This window comes from Cetorhinus maximus, chromosome 16, assembly GCF_964194155.1.
Source record: "Cetorhinus maximus chromosome 16, sCetMax3.hap1.1, whole genome shotgun sequence".
Classification (NCBI taxonomy): domain Eukaryota; kingdom Metazoa; phylum Chordata; class Chondrichthyes; order Lamniformes; family Cetorhinidae; genus Cetorhinus; species Cetorhinus maximus.
Window position 1 is genome coordinate 27,758,055 of NC_135894.1, and position 17,437 is coordinate 27,775,491.

A 17,437-nucleotide genomic window follows, 5' to 3' on the forward strand; every position below is an offset into this window, starting at 1 on the left:
ACTGTCACACTCTCTCTCTCTCACACTGTCACACTCTCTCGCTCTCTCACTGTCACACTCTCTCTCTCTCTCTCCCTGTCACACTCTCTCTCTCTCTCTCTCCCTGTCACTCTCTCTCTCTCTCTCTCTCTTTCTCACCCTGTCACACTCTCTCTCTCTCTCGCTCCCTGTCACACTCTCTCTCTCTCTCACCCTGTCACACTCTCTCTCTCTCACCCTGTCACACTCTCTCTCTCTCACCCTGTCACACTCTCTCTCTCACCCTGTCACACTCTCTCTCTCACCCTGTCACACTCTCTCTCTCTCTCTCTCTCTCCCTGTAACACACTCTCTCTCTCTCTCTCACCCTGTCACACTCTCTCTCTCTCTCTCACCCTGTCCCACTCTCTCTCTCTCTCTCTCACCCTGTCACACTCACTCTCTATCATCCTGTCACACTCACTCTCTCTCATCCTGTCACACTCACTCTCTCTCACCCTGTCACTCACTCTCTCTCATCCTGTCACACTCTCTCTCTCTCACCCTGTCACACACACACACACTCTCTCTCTCTCTCTCACCCTGTCACACTCTCTCTCTCTCTCACCCTGTCACTCTCTCTCTCTCTCACATTGTCACACTCTCTCTCTCTCACCCTGTCACACTCTCTCTCTCTCTCACCCTGTCACACTCTCTCTGTCTCTCTCTCTCTCACCCTGTCACACTCTCTCTCTCTCTCTCTCTCACCCTGTCACACTCTCTCTCTCACCCTGTCACACTCTCTCTCTCTCTCTCTCTCACCCTGTCACTCTCTCTCTCTCTCACCCTGTCACACTCTCTCTCCCTCTCTCGCTCTCACCCTGTCACTCTCTCTCTCACCCTGTCACACACTCTCTCTCTCTCTCTCTCACCCTGTCACTCTCTCTCTCTCTCACCATGTCACTCTCTCTCTCTCTCTCACCCTGTCACACTCTCTCTCTCTCTCACCCTGTCACTCTCTCTCTCTCTCACCCTGTCACACTCTCTCTCTCTCTCACCCTGTCACTCACTCTCTCTCATCCTGTCACACTCTCTCTCTCTCACCCTGTCAAACACACACACTCTCTCTCTCACCCTGTCACACTCTCTCTCTCTCTCTCTCACCCTGTCACACTATCTCTCTCTCTCTCTCACCCTGTCACTCTCTCTCTCTCTCACCCTGTCACTCTCTCTCTCTCTCTCTCTCACCCTGTCACACTCTCTCTCTCACCCTGTCACACTCTCTCTCTCACCCTGTCACACTCTCTCTCTCTCTCTCACCCTGTCACTGTCTCTCTCTCTCTCACCCTGTCACTCTCTCTCTCTCTCACCCTGTCACTCTCTCTCTCTCTCACCCTGTCACTCTCTCTCTCTCTCACCCTGTCACTCTCTCTCTCTCTCACCCTGTCACACACTCTCTCTCTCTCTCTCACCCTGTCACACTCTCTCTCTCACACCCTGTCACACTCTCTCTCTCTCACCGTCACTCACTCTCTCTCATCCTGTCACACGCTCTCTCTCTCACCCTGTCAAACACACACACTCTCTCTCTCACCCTGTCACACTCTCTCTCTCTCTCACCCTGTCACTCTCTCTCTCTCTCACCCTGTCATACACTCTCTCTCTCTCTCTCTCTCTCTCACCCTGTCACACTCTCTCTCTCTCTCACCCTGTCACACTCTCTCTCTCTCTCTCACCCTGTCACTCTCTCTCTCTCTCACCCTGTCACACTCTCTCTCTCTCACCCTGTCACACTCTCTCTCTCTCTCACCCGGTCACTCACTCTCTCACGCTGTTACACTCTCTCTCTCTCACCCTGTCACACTCTCTCTCTCTCACCCTGTCACACTCTCTCTCTCTCACCCTGTCACACTCTCTCTCTCTCTCTCTCTCACCCTGTCACTCTCTCTCTCTCACCCTGTCACACTCTCTCTCTCTCTCACCCTGTCACACTCTCTCCCTCTCTCACCCTGTCACAGTCTCTCTCTCTCTCTCTCTCACCCTGTCACTCTCTCTCTCTCTCACCCTGTCACTCTCTCTCTCTCTCACCCTGTCACTCTCTCTCTCTCTCACCCTGTCACTCTCTCTCTCTCTCACCCTGTCACACTCTCTCTCTCTCGCTCTCATCCTGTCACACTCTCTCTCTCTCTCACCTTGTCACACTCTCTCTCTCTCTCACCCTGTCACACTCTCTCTCTCTCTCTCACCCTGTCACACTCTCTCTCTCTCTCTCACCCTGTCACACTCTCTCTCTCACCCTGTCACACTCTCTCTCTCTCTCACCCTGTCACACTCTCTCTCTCTCTCTCTCTCACCCTGTCACACTCTCTCTCTCTCTCTCTCACCCTGTCACACTCTCTCTCTCTCACCCTGTCACACTCTCTCTCTCTCTCTCTCACCCTGTCACACTCTCTCTCTCTCTCACCCTGTCACACTCTCTCTCTCTCTCTCTCACCGTCACACTCTCTCTCTCTCTCTCTCTCACCCTGTCACACTCTCTCTCTCTCTCTCTCTCTCTCACCCTGTCACACTCTCTCTCTCTCTCACCCTGTCACACACTCTCTCTCTCTCTCACCTTGTCACACACTCTCTCTCTCTCTCTCACCCTGTCACACACTCTCTCTCTCTCTCACCTTGTCACACACTCTCTCTCTCTCTCACCTTGTCACACTCTCTCTCTCTCTCTCTCACCTTGTCACACACTCTCTCTCTCTCTCTCTCTCTCACCCTGTCACACACTCTCTCACTCTCTCTCTCTCTCTCACCCTGTCACACTCTCTCTCTCTCTCTCACCCTGTCACACACTCTCTCTCTCTCTCACCTTGTCACACACTCTCTCTCTCTCTCTCACCCTGTCACACACTCTCTCTCTCTCTCACCTTGTCACACACTCTCTCTCTCTCTCACCTTGTCACTCTCTCTCTCTCTCTCTCACCTTGTCACACACTCTCTCTCTCTCTCTCTCTCTCACCCTGTCACACACTCTCTCTCTCTCTCTCTCACCCTGTCACTCTCTCTCTCTCTCACCATGTCACTCTCTCTCTCACCCTGTCACACTCTCTCTCTCTCTCACCCTGTCACTCTCTCTCTCTCTCACCCTGTCACACTCTCTCTCTCTCTCACCCTGTCACTCACTCTCTCATCCTGTCACACTCTCTCTCTCTCACCCTGTCAAACACACACACTCTCTCTCTCACCCTGTCACACTCTCTCTCTCTCTCTCTCACCCTGTCACACTCTCTCTCTCTCTCTCTCACCCTGTCACTCTCTCTCTCTCTCACCCTGTCACTCTCTCTCTCTCTCTCTCACCCTGTCACACTCTCTCTCTCACCCTGTCACACTCTCTCTCTCACCCTGTCACACTCTCTCTCTCTCTCTCACCCTGTCACTGTCTCTCTCTCTCTCACCCTGTCACTCTCTCTCTCTCTCACCCTGTCACTCTCTCTCTCTCTCACCCTGTCACTCTCTCTCTCTCTCACCCTGTCACTCTCTCTCTCTCTCACCCTGTCACACACTCTCTCTCTCTCTCTCTCACCCTGTCACACTCTCTCTCTCACACCCTGTCACACTCTCTCTCTCTCACCGTCACTCACTCTCTCTCATCCTGTCACACTCTCTCTCTCTCACCCTGTCAAACACACACACTCTCTCTCTCTCACCCTGTCACAGTCTCTCTCTCTCTCTCTCTCACCCTGTCACTCTCTCTCTCTCTCACCCTGTCACTCTCTCTCTCTCTCACCCTGTCACTCTCTCTCTCTCTCACCCTGTCACTCTCTCTCTCTCTCACCCTGTCACTCTCTCTCTCTCTCACCCTGTCACTCTCTCTCTCTCTCACCCTGTCACACTCTCTCTCTCTCGCTCTCATCCTGTCACACTCTCTCTCTCTCTCTCACCTTGTCACACTCTCTCTCTCTCTCACCCTGTCACACTCTCTCTCTCTCTCTCACCCTGTCACACTCTCTCTCTCTCTCTCACCCTGTCACACTCTCTCTCTCTCTCACCCTGTCACACTCTCTCTCTCTCTCTCACCCTGTCACACTCTCTCTCTCTCTCTCTCACCCTGTCACACTCTCTCTCTCTCTCTCTCTCTCTCACCCTGTCACACTCTCTCTCTCTCTCTCACCCTGTCACACTCTCTCTCTCTCTCTCTCACCCTGTCACACTCTCTCTCTCTCTCTCACCCTGTCACACTCTCTCTCTCTCTCTCACCCTGTCACACTCTCTCTCTCTCTCTCTCTCTCTCTCACCCTGTCACACTCTCTCTCTCTCTCTCTCTCTCTCTCTCACCCTGTCACACTCTCTCTCACCCTGTCACACACACTCTCTCTCTCTCACCTTGTCACACACTCTCTCTCTCTCTCTCTCACCCTGTCACACACTCTCTCACTCTCTCTCTCTCTCACCCTGTCACACTCTCTCTCTCTCTCTCACCCTGTCACACACTCTCTCTCTCTCTCACCTTGTCACACACTCTCTCACTCTCTCTCTCTCTCACCCTGTCACACTCTCTCTCTCTCTCTCACCCTGTCACACTCTCTCTCTCTCTCTCACCCTGTCACACACTCTCTCTCTCTCTCACCTTGTCACACACTCTCTCACTCTCTCTCTCTCTCACCCTGTCACACTCTCTCTCTCTCTCTCACCCTGTCACACTCTCTCTCTCTCTCTCACCCTGTCACACACTCTCTCTCTCTCTCACCTTGTCACACACTCTCTCTCTCTCTCACCTTGTCACACTCTCTCTCTCTCTCTCTCACCTTGTCACACACTCTCTCACTCTCTCTCTCTCTCACCCTGTCACACTCTCTCTCTCTCTCTCACCCTGTCACACTCTCTCTCTCTCTCTCACCCTGTCACACTCTCTCTCTCTCTCTCTCTCTCTCTCACCCTGTCACACTCTCTCTCTCTCTCTCACCCTGTCACACACTCTCTCTCTCTCTCACCTTGTCACACACTCTCTCTCTCTCTCACCTTGTCACACTCTCTCTCTCTCTCTCTCACCTTGTCACACACTCTCTCTCTCTCTCTCACCCTGTCACACACTCTCTCTCTCTCTCACCTTGTCACACACTCTCTCTCTCTCTCACCTTGTCACACTCTCTCTCTCTCTCTCTCACCCTGTCACACTCTCTCTCTCTCTCTCTCCCTGTCACACTCTCTCTCTCTCTCTCACCTTCAACACTGAGTCTCCCAGGGAAACCGCGCACCAAATCCCCACCGGAAACAGGAGAGCAGCGAGAGGGACCATTTTCCCGGAAATGACGGAACCAGAAACCTCCGCGCGACCGGAAATACGTCACAGTGACGGAGCGAGACACAGAGTGTGAGAGGAACAAGGAGGGAGTGTGTGTGCTGGACAGTGGGACAGAGACAAGGAGGGAGTGTGTGTGCTGGTCAGTGGGACAGAGACAAGGAGGGAGTGTGTGTGCTGGACAGTGGGACAGAGACAAGGAGGGAGTGTGTGTGCTGGTCAGTGGGACAGAGACAAGGAGGGAGTGTGTGTGTTGGTCAGTGGGACAGAGACAAGGAGGGAGTGTGTGTGCTGGACAGTGGGAGAGAGACAAGGAGGGAGTGTGTGTGCTGGTCAGTGGGACAGAGACAAGGAGGGAGTGTGTGTGTTGGACAGTGGGAGAGGGACAAGGAGGGAGTGTGTGTGTTGGACAGTGGGAGAGGAACAAGGAGGGAGTGTGTGTGCTGGACAGTGGGAGTGGGACAAGGAGGGAGTGTGTGTGCTGGAGGGTGGGAGTGGGACAAGGAGGGAGTGTGTGTGTTGGACAGTGGGACAGAGACAAGGAGGGAGTGTGTGTGCTGGAGAGTGGGACAGGGACAAGGAGGGAGTGTGTGTGTTGGACAGTGGGAGAGGAACAAGGAGGGAGTGTGTGTGCTGGACAGTGGGACAGAGACAAGGAGGGAGTGTGTGTGCTGGTCAGTGGGAGAGGAACAAGGAAGGAGTGTGTGTGTTGGACAGATGGGAGAGGAACAAGGAGGGAGTGTGTGTGCTGGACAGTGGGACAGAGACAAGGAGGGAGTGTGTGTGTTGGACAGTGGGAGAGGAACAAGGAGGGAGTGTGTGTGTTGGACAGTGGGAGAGGAACAAGGAGGGAGTGTGTGTGTTGGACAGTGGGAGAGGAACAAGGAGGGAGTGTGTGTGTTGGACAGTGGGAGAGGAACAAGGAGGGAGTGTGTGTGTTGGACAGTGGGAGAGGAACAAGGAGGGAGTGTGTGTGTTGGTCAGTGGGAGAGGAACAAGGAGGGAGTGTGTGTGTTGGACAGTGGGAGAGGAACAAGGAGGGAGTGTGTGTGTTGGTCAGTGGGAGAGGAACAAGGAGGGAGTGTGTGTGTTGGACAGTGGGAGAGGAACAAGGAGGGAGTGTGTGTGCTGGTCAGTGGGAGAGGAACAAGGAGGGAGTGTGTGTGTTGGACAGTTGGAGAGGAACAAGGAGGGAGTGTGTGTGTTGGTCAGTGGGACAGAGACAAGGAGGGAGTGTGTGTGCTGGACAGTGGGAGAGGAACAAGGAGGGAGTGTGTGTGTGTTGGTCAGTGGGACAGAGACAAGGAGGGAGTGTGTGCGCTGGTCAGTGGGACAGAGACAAGGAGGGAGTGTGTGTGCTGGTCAGTGGGACAGAGACAAGGAGGGAGTGTGTGTGTTGGACAGTGGGAGAGGGACAAGGAGGGAGTGTGTGTGCTGGACAGTGGGACAGAGACAAGGAGGGAGTGTGTGTGTTGGACAGTGGGAGAGGGACAAGGAGGGAGTGTGTGTGCTGGACAGTGGGACAGAGACAAGGAGGGAGTGTGTGTGTTGGACAGTGGGAGAGGAACAAGGAGGGAGTGTGTGTGTTGGACAGTGGGACAGAGACAAGGAGGGAGTGTGTGTGTTGGACAGTGGGAGAGGAACAAGGAGGGAGTGTGTGTGTTGGTCAGTGGGACAGAGACAAGGAGGGAGGGAGTGTGTGTGCTGGTCAGTGGGACAGACAAGGAGGGAGTGTGTGTGTTGGACAGTGGGAGTGGGACAAGGAGGGAGTGTGTGTGCTGGAGAGTGGGACAGAGACAAGGAGGGAGTGTGTGTGTTGGACAGTGGGAGAGGGACAAGGAGGGAGTGTGTGTGCTGGACAGTGGGACAGAGACAAGGAGGGAGTGTGTGTGCTGGACAGTGGGACAGAGACAAGGAGGGAGTGTGTGTGCTGGACAGTGGGACAGAGACAAGGAGGGAGTGTGTGTGCTGGAGGGTGGGAGTGGGACAAGGAGGGAGTGTGTGTGCTGGACAGTGGGAGAGGGACAAGGAGGGAGTGTGTGTGCTGGACAGTGGGAGAGGGACAAGGAGGGAGTGTGTGTGCTGGACAGTGGGAGAGGGACAAGGAGGGAGTGTGTGTGTTGGACAGTGGGACAGAGACAAGGAGGGAGTGTGTGTGCTGGACAGTGGGACAGAGACAAGGAGGGAGTGTGTGTGCTGGACAGTGGGACAGAGACAAGGAGGGAGTGTGTGTGCTGGACAGTGGGACAGAGACAAGGAGGGAGTGTGTGTGCTGGACAGTGGGACAGGGACAAGGAGGGAGTGTGTGTGCTGGACAGTGGGACAGAGACAAGGAGGGAGTGTGTGTGCTGGACAGTGGGACAGGGACAAGGAGGGAGTGTGTGTGCTGGACAGTGGGACAGAGACAAGGAGGGAGTGTGTGTGCTGGACAGTGGGAGAGGGACAAGGAGGGAGTGTGTGTGCTGGACAGTGGGAGAGGGACAAGGAGGGAGTGTGTGTGCTGGACAGTGGGACAGGGACAAGGAGGGAGTGTGTGTGTTGGAGAGTGGGACAGAGACAAGGAGGGAGTGAGGTTGAGCGAGGGAGAAAGTCAGGATTAGTGAGAGGTAGTTCCAGATCCCCACCACCCTCCATTTGAAAATATTTCCCCTCGAATTCCCTTAAACTTCCCACCTCTTACACTGCAATCCTTGACCCCTGGCTATGGACCCCTCAGATAAGAGCTAAACACACTTTTACATACTTTCTTCAGTCTTCCCTGAGCCTCCTGTGTACCAAGTAACTTTTGCCTCTCCCATTCTTTATTCCTGACAACATGCTGATAAATCTCCTCTGTACCCTCTCTCCTGTGTTCGTGGCAGGAGGATGGGGTGGCAGTTAGGTGGGATAGGGCATAATTGGGTTGGCAGGTAGTCAGGTTGAGGTGTTGCAGGGTATGTTGGATCAGAGGGTTGGTCAAGGGGTCAGTGTGGGTTATTGGGGTTTGTCAGTTCTGTGGTTAACCAGGTGTTAGACTAGGTTTTAATCTGTCTAACATTTCCTGGCTAGCTATTCAGCGAAATATATTGCAACTGTCCAAAGTCTTTGACTCTAGCTCAGTGTCCGAATTATTTGCAGGAAGGTTCACAGGGAATTACCCTTCAGAAGTTCAAATTTCCCAGGCAATTCCCACAGAGGTCCACATGTTAGGACTTCCACAGGGTCCCGGATGCACGTCTCTGGTAGTATGTCTGGTCTTTGACAATCCGGATATTGGAAGTTCTGGAACCACACCTTTCCTATGGGTGCAGTGACTAAAAGTGCATGCAGTACTCCAGCTGTGGCCGAACCAGTGTTTTATACAGTTCCAGCATAACTGTCACAGGTTACAGGAATAGTTAGGGAAAATATAGATAATTGTTGAAATTCATATATAATTAGGACATTATACTTTAGAATTGAATAAATGGTTACAGGATAACAGACAACCATTTTACCCAGAAGCCTTTTCACACACACAGGCAGCACTGAAATTAATTTTTAAAAATCTCTGAATTTAACTGTAGACAGACAACATTATGTTGGTAGCACCCACTGGAATTCTAGTGCTCCTGCCTTTTGTTGGAAATCGGTATCAATGAGGACTACCTTCCACAATTTCAATGCTTTATTCATTACCAAATAAAAGTGTTAACACACATTAATGGTAGTTCAGTGTGGGATTTGGCGTCGTTAACTATTAAGGCATTCTTAAAATTTCACTCAGCATATCATGAAACACTCGTGGGCTTCCAAAAGTCAGTATTGAACATCATCAGACCCCTGATACAAAAGACATGCTATAAAATTGTAGCCTTTACTGAGCTTGAAATGAATAACTTTAAAAATTACTAATTGTGTTAAAATTTTAAAATCACTTTATGAAAATATAGAAAAAAGTGAAATTAATTCGGGTTGATATTAGAACACATCACAAGCATTTATTGACCAGATACATGCTCAGAGTGTTCATATAATAAGGCCATCCACAACAATTAAACAATAGTGAATTATACAAGATAGTCAAAAGGGAGGAGTTTAAATGAGGCAACACCCATAACTGCTAGAGAGGATGGAATTTAGTTCAGTGGGATATAAAAGATATAGGCTTTTCTTCAGAAAAGCAGACGTACTAAATGAGGATTTAAAAGGAAACCTCAGGCAGTCGAAGAATTGGACACTTTAAACGAACAGTTTTTTCATATCCTGTTGTTCAGACAGCTGAGACAACTCAGCGATTTAAGGCAATACTTTGCTTCAACTATTTGATGGATGTCCTAAGAGATTTTCTAGTCTGTAGCATTATTTTAAAGTCTCTTACTGGATTCTATTTCAGAACTAAGACTATGTTTTCCCTCTTTCTGTAGTCTTTAACGCTGCAATGTACTTATCCATTTACGAGTGTATTGCATGTTAAATAGTTCTTTAACAAACTTGTAAATAAGTTAGTAAAATATGTCTCTCGTAGTCTTCTATATGCAGCGTGGGAATCTCCTCTATTTCTTAAAGTGGGGAGATACAATTTTTTGAAGAGACGCCCCTCCCTGGACCCTTATAATATCCGGATAATTATAATCTAGCTGATAATTATTTAAAAGGCTATCTGGAAGAAGGTAATATCTCTTGATAGTTATCTTCCTTGGGGGGGAAAAGTGGTTCACTTGCTCAGACCCAGACCAAGTGTCTGTGGGAAGTGGCTATTTTGAACTCGAGAGAGTGATTATTAAGGGGTTAGGGTTATAATTCACTTCATAACCTCCCAGTTATAAAGGCAAGTACCCCCTTTGCCTTCTTAACCACTTCAACTGCCTGTCCTCCTACCTTGGACCTGTGGACATGCACTCCAAAGCCCCTCTTCTCTCTCTCCCCATATTCCACAAATGTCTTTAAAAAAGGAAGTCATAATGCAGGAAGGTGGAGTTGAGGTACAAGATCAGCCACAGAGCAGCTTCAAAGGATCCTCCCCTTCTCAGCATCCTCCCCTTTATTTGCTTGCCCTCCCCAAATGCATTACCCCACACTTCTCTGGATTGAACTCCATTTGTCCACCCACCTGACCAGTTCATTGATATCTTCTTGCAGTTGACAGCTTTCTTCCTCGTTATCAACTACACAGCCAAGAACAAAAGAACAAAGAAAAGTACAGCACAGGAACAGGCCCTTCGGCCCTCCAAGCCCACGCCAATCATATTGCCTGTCAACTAAAACATTTTGCACTTCTGGGGTCCATATCCCTCTATTCCCATCCTATTCATGTATTTGTCAAGCTGCCTCTTAAACACCACTATCATACCTGCTTCCACCACCTCCTCTGGCAGCGAATTCCAGACACTCACTACCCTCTGCGTAAAAAACTTGCCCCGCACATCTCCTCTATAGTTTTCTCCTCTCACCTTAAATCTATGTCCCCTAGTAATTGACTCTGTATCATCTGAAAATTTCTTAGTCATATGCCCTACATTCGTCCAAATGATTGACAAACACCACAAAAAGAAAGGGAGCCAGTCCTGAGCCCTGTGGAAGCCCACTTCCAGTCATAAAACATTCACCGACCATTACACTTTGCTTCCAGCCTCTGAGCCAATTTTGGATCCAACTCATCACTTTGCCTTGGCTTCTCTTTCATGAGCAGTCTGCCAAGTGGGACCTTATCAAAAGCTTTGCTAAAATCCATATAGACTACAACAAATTGACCACCCTCATCGACCCTTCTTGTTAACTCCCCAAAACAATCAATCACCTTAATCAGACATAATCTTAACAAATCCATGCTGACTGTCCTTCTTTAATCCATGTCTTTCTAACTGAAGATTTATCCTGTCCTCCGGAATATTTTCCAGTAATCTTCCCACCAGCGAGGTTAGGCTCACTGGTCTATAATTACTCAGTCTATCCATTTCTCCCTTTTTAAACAACGAAACAATGTTAGCTGTCCTCCAGTTGTCCAGCACCACATGCGTGGCCAGAGTGTGTGGAGAGAGAAAGCATTGGAGAAAGGAGCTGGAGTAGGCCATTTGGCCCTTTGAAGCTGCTCTGTGGCTGATCTTGTACCTCAACTCCATTTTCCTGGATTACAACTTTCTTTTTTAAAGACATTTGTGGAATATGGGGAGAGAGAGAGAGAGACCCTTTGGTCTCTTGGTGAAGACAGAGGGACTCAGCCTAGAACCCAGTGTTCATGGTTTGTTAATTATATTGTTAGGGTACACAAGTAAAGGGCAATAATTAAGAACTTTGAGCACATATGAAGAGGGGACCCTTCCACGGCCAGTGGGCACCGCGCCTACATCCCATGAATGAATAGAAAAAGCGTTGGGAAATGGGATACTAGACAGTGACAATTGAAGAGCTGGCATGATAAGCTGAATGGCCTCCTGTGTAGTTCTACGTGCAATCAACAAAAACAAATTGAAATATTCGGTGAAATTGTTTGCTTTTTATTAGGTCACATTCGATATACACATATTTCTCGTTTGTGGGAGGGTTTTGAAACTATCCCCACAAACAACAATAATCACTTCTCCGATAAATTGTCATAAATATGATCAGATTCACAAAGCCATAATGATTCAAACTCATTTTGCTTCAAGGGAAATACTGCTTCAGTTGCTGGTTCTATTTCTCGAGATCAATCATTACGTTTGACAACCTGCCAGAAAACAATTGCTTCAGTGAATCTACTGCGTGAAGAGAAGCATGAAGTTATTCTCTCTGTGAGATGCCTGGGTGAGAACAATTGGGTGGATTTTCCCAACTTTCATCCCCTTTGGTGCTGGCCAGGCACAGTGCGCTCAGTGTCAACTGGCTGAACCATTAACATGGATCTCTATGCCAGCCCAATTTACTTGCGGGTGTGTCCAGAACAAGAGGCCATCAATATAAGATAGTCATTAATAAATCCAGTAAAGAATTCAGGAGAAACTTCTTTACCCACAGAGTTAGAATGTGGGTAATGTACCACATTGAGTCGTTGAGGTGACTAGCATAGATGCATTTAAGAGGAACAAAAACAAAAAAATGCTGGAAAAACTTAGCAGGTCTGACAGCATCTGTGGAGAGAGAAACAGAGTTAACGTTTTGAGTCCGTATGTCTCTTCAGAACTAAAGAGAAGTAGAAATGTGGTGAAATATATACTGTTTAAGGGGGGGGGGGGGGGGGGGGGCGGGACAGGTGAAGCTGGATAGAGGGCCAGTGATAGGTGGAGGCAAAGGAGAGATTGCAGAAGATGTCATAAACAAAAGGTGGAAGGGGTGTTGATGGTGGTGATACTGGCTAAAGAATGCGCTAATGGCAACATTAAGAACAGAAAGCAGGATGAGCAAGTGACAGATGGCCCTAGTGGGGGTGGGGTGGGGGAGGGGACGGTGTGGGAGAAAATATCAAAATAAGCTAAAAGGTGGGGATAAAACAATGAATGGAAATACATTTTTAAAATAATAATAGAAATAGATGGGAAAAAGTATATATGTATAAAAATTAAATATTTGAAAATGGGGGATCAAAAAGCGGTGAGGATGGAGGACAGAGTTCATGGTCTGAAATTGTTGAACTCAATGTTAAGTCCGGAAGGCTGTAAAGTGTCTAATCGGAAGGTGAGGTGCTGTTCCTCCAGTTTGCATTGAGCTTCACTGGAGCATTGCAGCAGGCCAAGGACGGACATGTGGGCATGAGAGCAGGGTGGTGTGTTGAAATGGCAAGCGACAGGGAGGTCTGCATTTAATGAGAAACTAGGTAACGCATGAGGGGAGAAAGTTATAGAAGGCTATCTTGATGGGGTTAGAAGAAGGAGGCACATGGGAAGCATATACACCAGCATAGTCCTGTTAGGCTGAATGTTCAGTTGCTGCACTGTAAGATCGATGTACTATGTGAGATTTGTTTGTAATTCTCCCAGAAGGCTGAAAACACACATTGTCGTTGGTCTGTGGGGGAGGCTGGAGAACCACATTTGGAGTCGTAGAAAATGGGTAGCCATTTACCCTGAAACTATTTTGTCACAGGAATTCAGAGTTGCTAAAAGCACAGTCCATCTTCGGCACTGAACCAAACTGACCAGAAAATCCTAGGGCTCTACCCCTGATCGGTGTGCTGAGCTCAGCCAGGGTGGTAAGGGGAGCACAGTGTGGTTGGGGGTAGGGTGGAAATCAGCCCATGGTTCCTGCTCCCGAGTGGTGCAAAGTGTGTATTCATCTGCATGGACTTAGACAATCTTAGAATTTGAGCCTTGCTGGCAAGTACTACATTTATTGTGTATTCCCATTTATTCTCTGAGGGTGCTGCTGGGCCACTTTTTTGAAGTTCTGTGGATGGTTTTGATTCAACTGAATGGCTTCCGAGCACAGTTAAGAGTCAATCATGTTGATTTGGGATTGGAGTCACACGTAAGGTATGGTTTAGGTAAGTAGGGCAGGTTTCCTTCCCCAAAGGACATTCATGAACCAGCTAGCTACTTTCCACAATCTCTCAGCTTTGTGGTCACTCCTACTGATTGCAGCTTTTAATTTACAGATTTCTTTAAAAACTGAATTCACATTCACAAACCACCACAGTATGATTTAAACACAAATTGTCAGGATTGTTGACCCAGGCCTCTGGAGAACTAGTTCAGTTAAAAAAAACCCATTACACTATCGCAATGTTTAGGATGGGGTTGGGCTCAGCTGGGATACCCCAAACACTCACTGACACATGAATCATCCTGGTTGACTGATGCCCACCAATAGGTCTGCCATAAACAGCTGTGGCATTTTCATGTCCACTGATGCCTAGCCTGTCTCCAACATAAACCTTGTGATTTTTTTTCTTCAATATGAAACATGATGGGGTCATTACAAGAGTGAGGGAAATGAAAACAACTAATACAGAGAAATGAAAACACATTCTCCCCCACCTCACCTCTCATCAAGGTTCCCAGAATCAATAATTATGCCATCAGTTTGCAAATACACTTCTGTCTGAACCGAATGAGATTAATGCAACTGTACAAGTATAAAAGGAGATCTGCAAGTCAACTAATACATACCAATTACTGATAGAGTTTAAGAGGAAGTGTTCGGACCTGATTGTTGAACATCTTCAGCCTTTAAAATGCATGAGAGTTCAGGTTACTTTTCCAACAAAAAATATTCAGCAAAAAATGTTAGGATGTTTAATCCTCATCATTCAACAGCGGCAAATGCGACTTTCTAAGTGTTATTATCTTCTTACATACAGGTTCTTGAACCAGGCTGTCAGAGTTACAGAGCTCACACTCCCATCCTCAAATGTTGTGTGCAGGGGTAAAGTGCACAAATCTTTTATAATGGGGCAATCTATCTGTGCAGGGGTACATGCTACATAAACCCTTTATAAGGTGACAATTTATTTGTACAGGAACACAGTGCCATGCAAACCTTTTATATTTGATGATCTATCTACACAGGGATACAGTGCCAAAACAGGAGTGTGAACAGTGTTTCTTCTGACATGGTTTTCTTTGGCTATCAGTTGAGTGGAGGCAGAGACAGGACTAATGGAGTGTTGCAAAAAATAGGTCAAAGAAAGGAGGGAGCGCCCTGAGGTCAAGTGACATACTGTCAACCGGTGGCCAACTCTGGGAGCTGGGGGGTGGGCAGCAGGCCTGGAGACGGGGAAATGAAGTGAGGTACAGTGAGAGGAGCAGACTGAGTAGAGCCAGGGATTGGCTCCATTTTGGGATAGTATACAGAGTAATTTCAAACGGACATGTGGTAAGTATATCAGGCTTAGGATGAAGGGGTGACACGGGACCTCTCTATCCCGAAGCTCTCCACTGCTGAGATTTTTCTCCGCTTGCCTGGCTCTGTTGTGCATTAATTGAGAGCTATGATTAGTTGGCTACTCTCCTACTGATATATCATTGTCCTAGGAGGACAACAAGGGCAGCAGATACATGGGAACATCACCACCTGGAAGTTCCCCTCCGCCGTTCCTTCACTGTCGCTGGGTCAAAATCCTGGAACTCCCTCCCTAACAGCACAAGGGGTGTACCTATGCCACATGGACTGCAGCAGTTCAAGAAGACAGCTCACCACCACCTCCTCGAGGGCAACTAGGGATGGGCAATAAACACTGGCCCAGCCGGCGATGCCCACATCCCATGAATGAATAAAAAAAAGGCAACTATCAGGATGGTAAAAGGTAAATTAAATGGACCTTGGTCTTCTTACATCTCACAATTCTTATGTCCTATTGGCACAGAGGGACAGATATATAGGGAGAGAGCCAGAAAAATGCTTCAGCCATTAGATGACTCAGATGATGGCTCTGTCTAGGGTTAGGCTTGGATCTGCCCAGGGTCACCTGTGTGCAGACCAGCTCCACCCAGACCCAAGGTCTGTTTTGGCCAGCCTTAACAATTCTGACTTTTTTAAGACTAGCACAGTTATAAAGCAGACAGCTGGAATACCTGATTATCACTGAGTGTGGGCGTAGGTTGTTGTTCCCTGTTTGTGTTTTTTCTCCAAAAGGATTCAACAGTTAAATACGCTTGCATAGACATTTCATAAAGTGTTGTGCTGGCCACCTGAGAAAAATAACAAATAATCACAGACCTTTTCTACACATATAAAGGATTGCAAATCATCACTACAATATTTATTACCTGTGCACCTCATCATTCAGGCAATCCTTTGCTGAAACCCCCCATTCCCTCTGAGTACTAACCAGGCTGGATAACATTGGTGCTTTCTGCTCCCAGTCGAACTAGCTGTGAAAAGACAGTGACTACCCAGCAGCTCTCTGAAAGGGCTGAGCAGGAATCAGACTCTGTTATAGAAGGGGCAGGCCAATCAGCTCAATGTGCACAAGTACAGGGCTTCCCAAGCTGTGGGTTGGTGGTTGTGAGCTCTGAGGCAGCAATGTCTGCTGTGCAGCTCCAGTAGAGCGTTAGCAGCTTTGAGACCCCCTTTGAATCCTCCTGTTTTTTTTAATGGTGGGCTTGGCCGAACTGACCGATCTTCGAAACCCGATTCCAATTCCAAAAAAGCCAGTGAAAAAGTAAGACCTATTCACTTAAAAACCCTGAGTTTAAACAGCCCGCTCCTACTTTCACAGCTCTCCACCCTACTCCCTCGCTCTCAGCTCTATCCCCTCACCTGGATCATGCTGTGATCATGGTCACTGAGGGAAAAAGTTTGGGAAGTACTGCACTGGTGTCTTTCTGCATGTTTAATCCTCTCTCCCCGTCACTCCCCACACCCTTTAATACTCCACCGAGTCTAATCCCACTCTCCCCGTCACTCCCCACACCCTTTAATACTCCACCGAGTCTAATCCTCTCTCGCCGTCACACCTCACACCCTTTCATACTCCACTGAGTCTAATCCTCTCTCTCCGTCATTCCCCACACCCTTTAATACTCCACCAAGTCTAACCCCACTCTCCCTGTCACTCCCCACCCTTTAATACTCCACCGAGTCTAATCCTCTCTCCCCGTCACTCCCCACACCCTTTAATACTCCACCGAATCTAATCCACTCTCCCTGTCACTCCCCACCCTTTAATACTCCACCGAGTCTAATCCTCTCTCCCCGTCACTCCCCACACCCTTTAATACTCCACCGAGTCTAATCCTCTCTCCCCATCACTCCTCACACCCTTTAATACTCCACCGAGTCTAATCCTCTCTCCCCATCACTCCTCACACCCTTTAATACTCCACCGAGTCTAATCCTCTCTCCCCGTCACTCTTCACACCCTTTAATACTCCACCGAGTCTAATCCTCTCTCCCCGTCACTCTTCACACCCTTTAATACTCCACCGAGTCTAATCCTCTCTCCGTCACTCCTCACACCCTTTAATATTCCACCGAGTCTAATCCTCTCTCCCCATCACTCCCCACCCTTTAATACTCCACCCAGTCTAATCCTCTCTCCCCATCACTCCCCACCCTTTAATACTCCACCGAGTCTAATCCTCTCTCCCCATCACTCCCCACCCTTTAATACTCCACCGAGTCTAATCCCACTCCCCCTGTCACTCCCCACCCTTTAATACTCCACTAAATTTAATCCCACTCTTGTTGTCACTGCCCACACCCTTTAATACTCCACCGAGTCTAATCTTCTCTCCCCGTCACTCCCTACACCCTTTAATACTCCACCGAGTCTAATCCTCTCTCCCCGTCACTCCCCACACCCTTTAATACTCC

General features: G+C 48.6%; 2 protein-coding genes across 3 annotated transcripts in view; both read right to left on the reverse strand.

Annotated features, from left to right (window-relative positions):
- mbtps2 (membrane-bound transcription factor peptidase, site 2) overlaps positions 1 to 5,264 on the reverse strand; it is a 43,730-nt gene extending 38,466 nt beyond the window's left edge. Inside the window, exon 1 of the mRNA XM_078559562.1 lies at positions 5,171 to 5,264. Coding sequence (XP_078415688.1) covers positions 5,171 to 5,245 — 75 coding nt within the window. The 5' untranslated portion in view covers positions 5,246 to 5,264. The remainder of the gene's footprint in view (positions 1 to 5,170) is intronic.
- A 6,423-nt stretch (positions 5,265 to 11,687) lies between these two features.
- LOC144691462 (MICOS complex subunit MIC26-like) overlaps positions 11,688 to 17,437 on the reverse strand; it is a 34,194-nt gene continuing 28,444 nt past the window's right edge. For both annotated transcript variants that reach the window (XM_078559565.1, XM_078559566.1), the window contains exons 7-9: positions 15,694 to 15,810; positions 14,290 to 14,347; positions 11,688 to 11,915 (exon numbers count right to left, since the gene is read on the reverse strand). In XM_078559565.1, the coding sequence (XP_078415691.1) occupies positions 14,306 to 14,347; positions 15,694 to 15,810 (159 nt within the window). In that variant the 3' untranslated portion in view covers positions 11,688 to 11,915; positions 14,290 to 14,305. The remainder of the gene's footprint in view (positions 11,916 to 14,289; positions 14,348 to 15,693; positions 15,811 to 17,437) is intronic.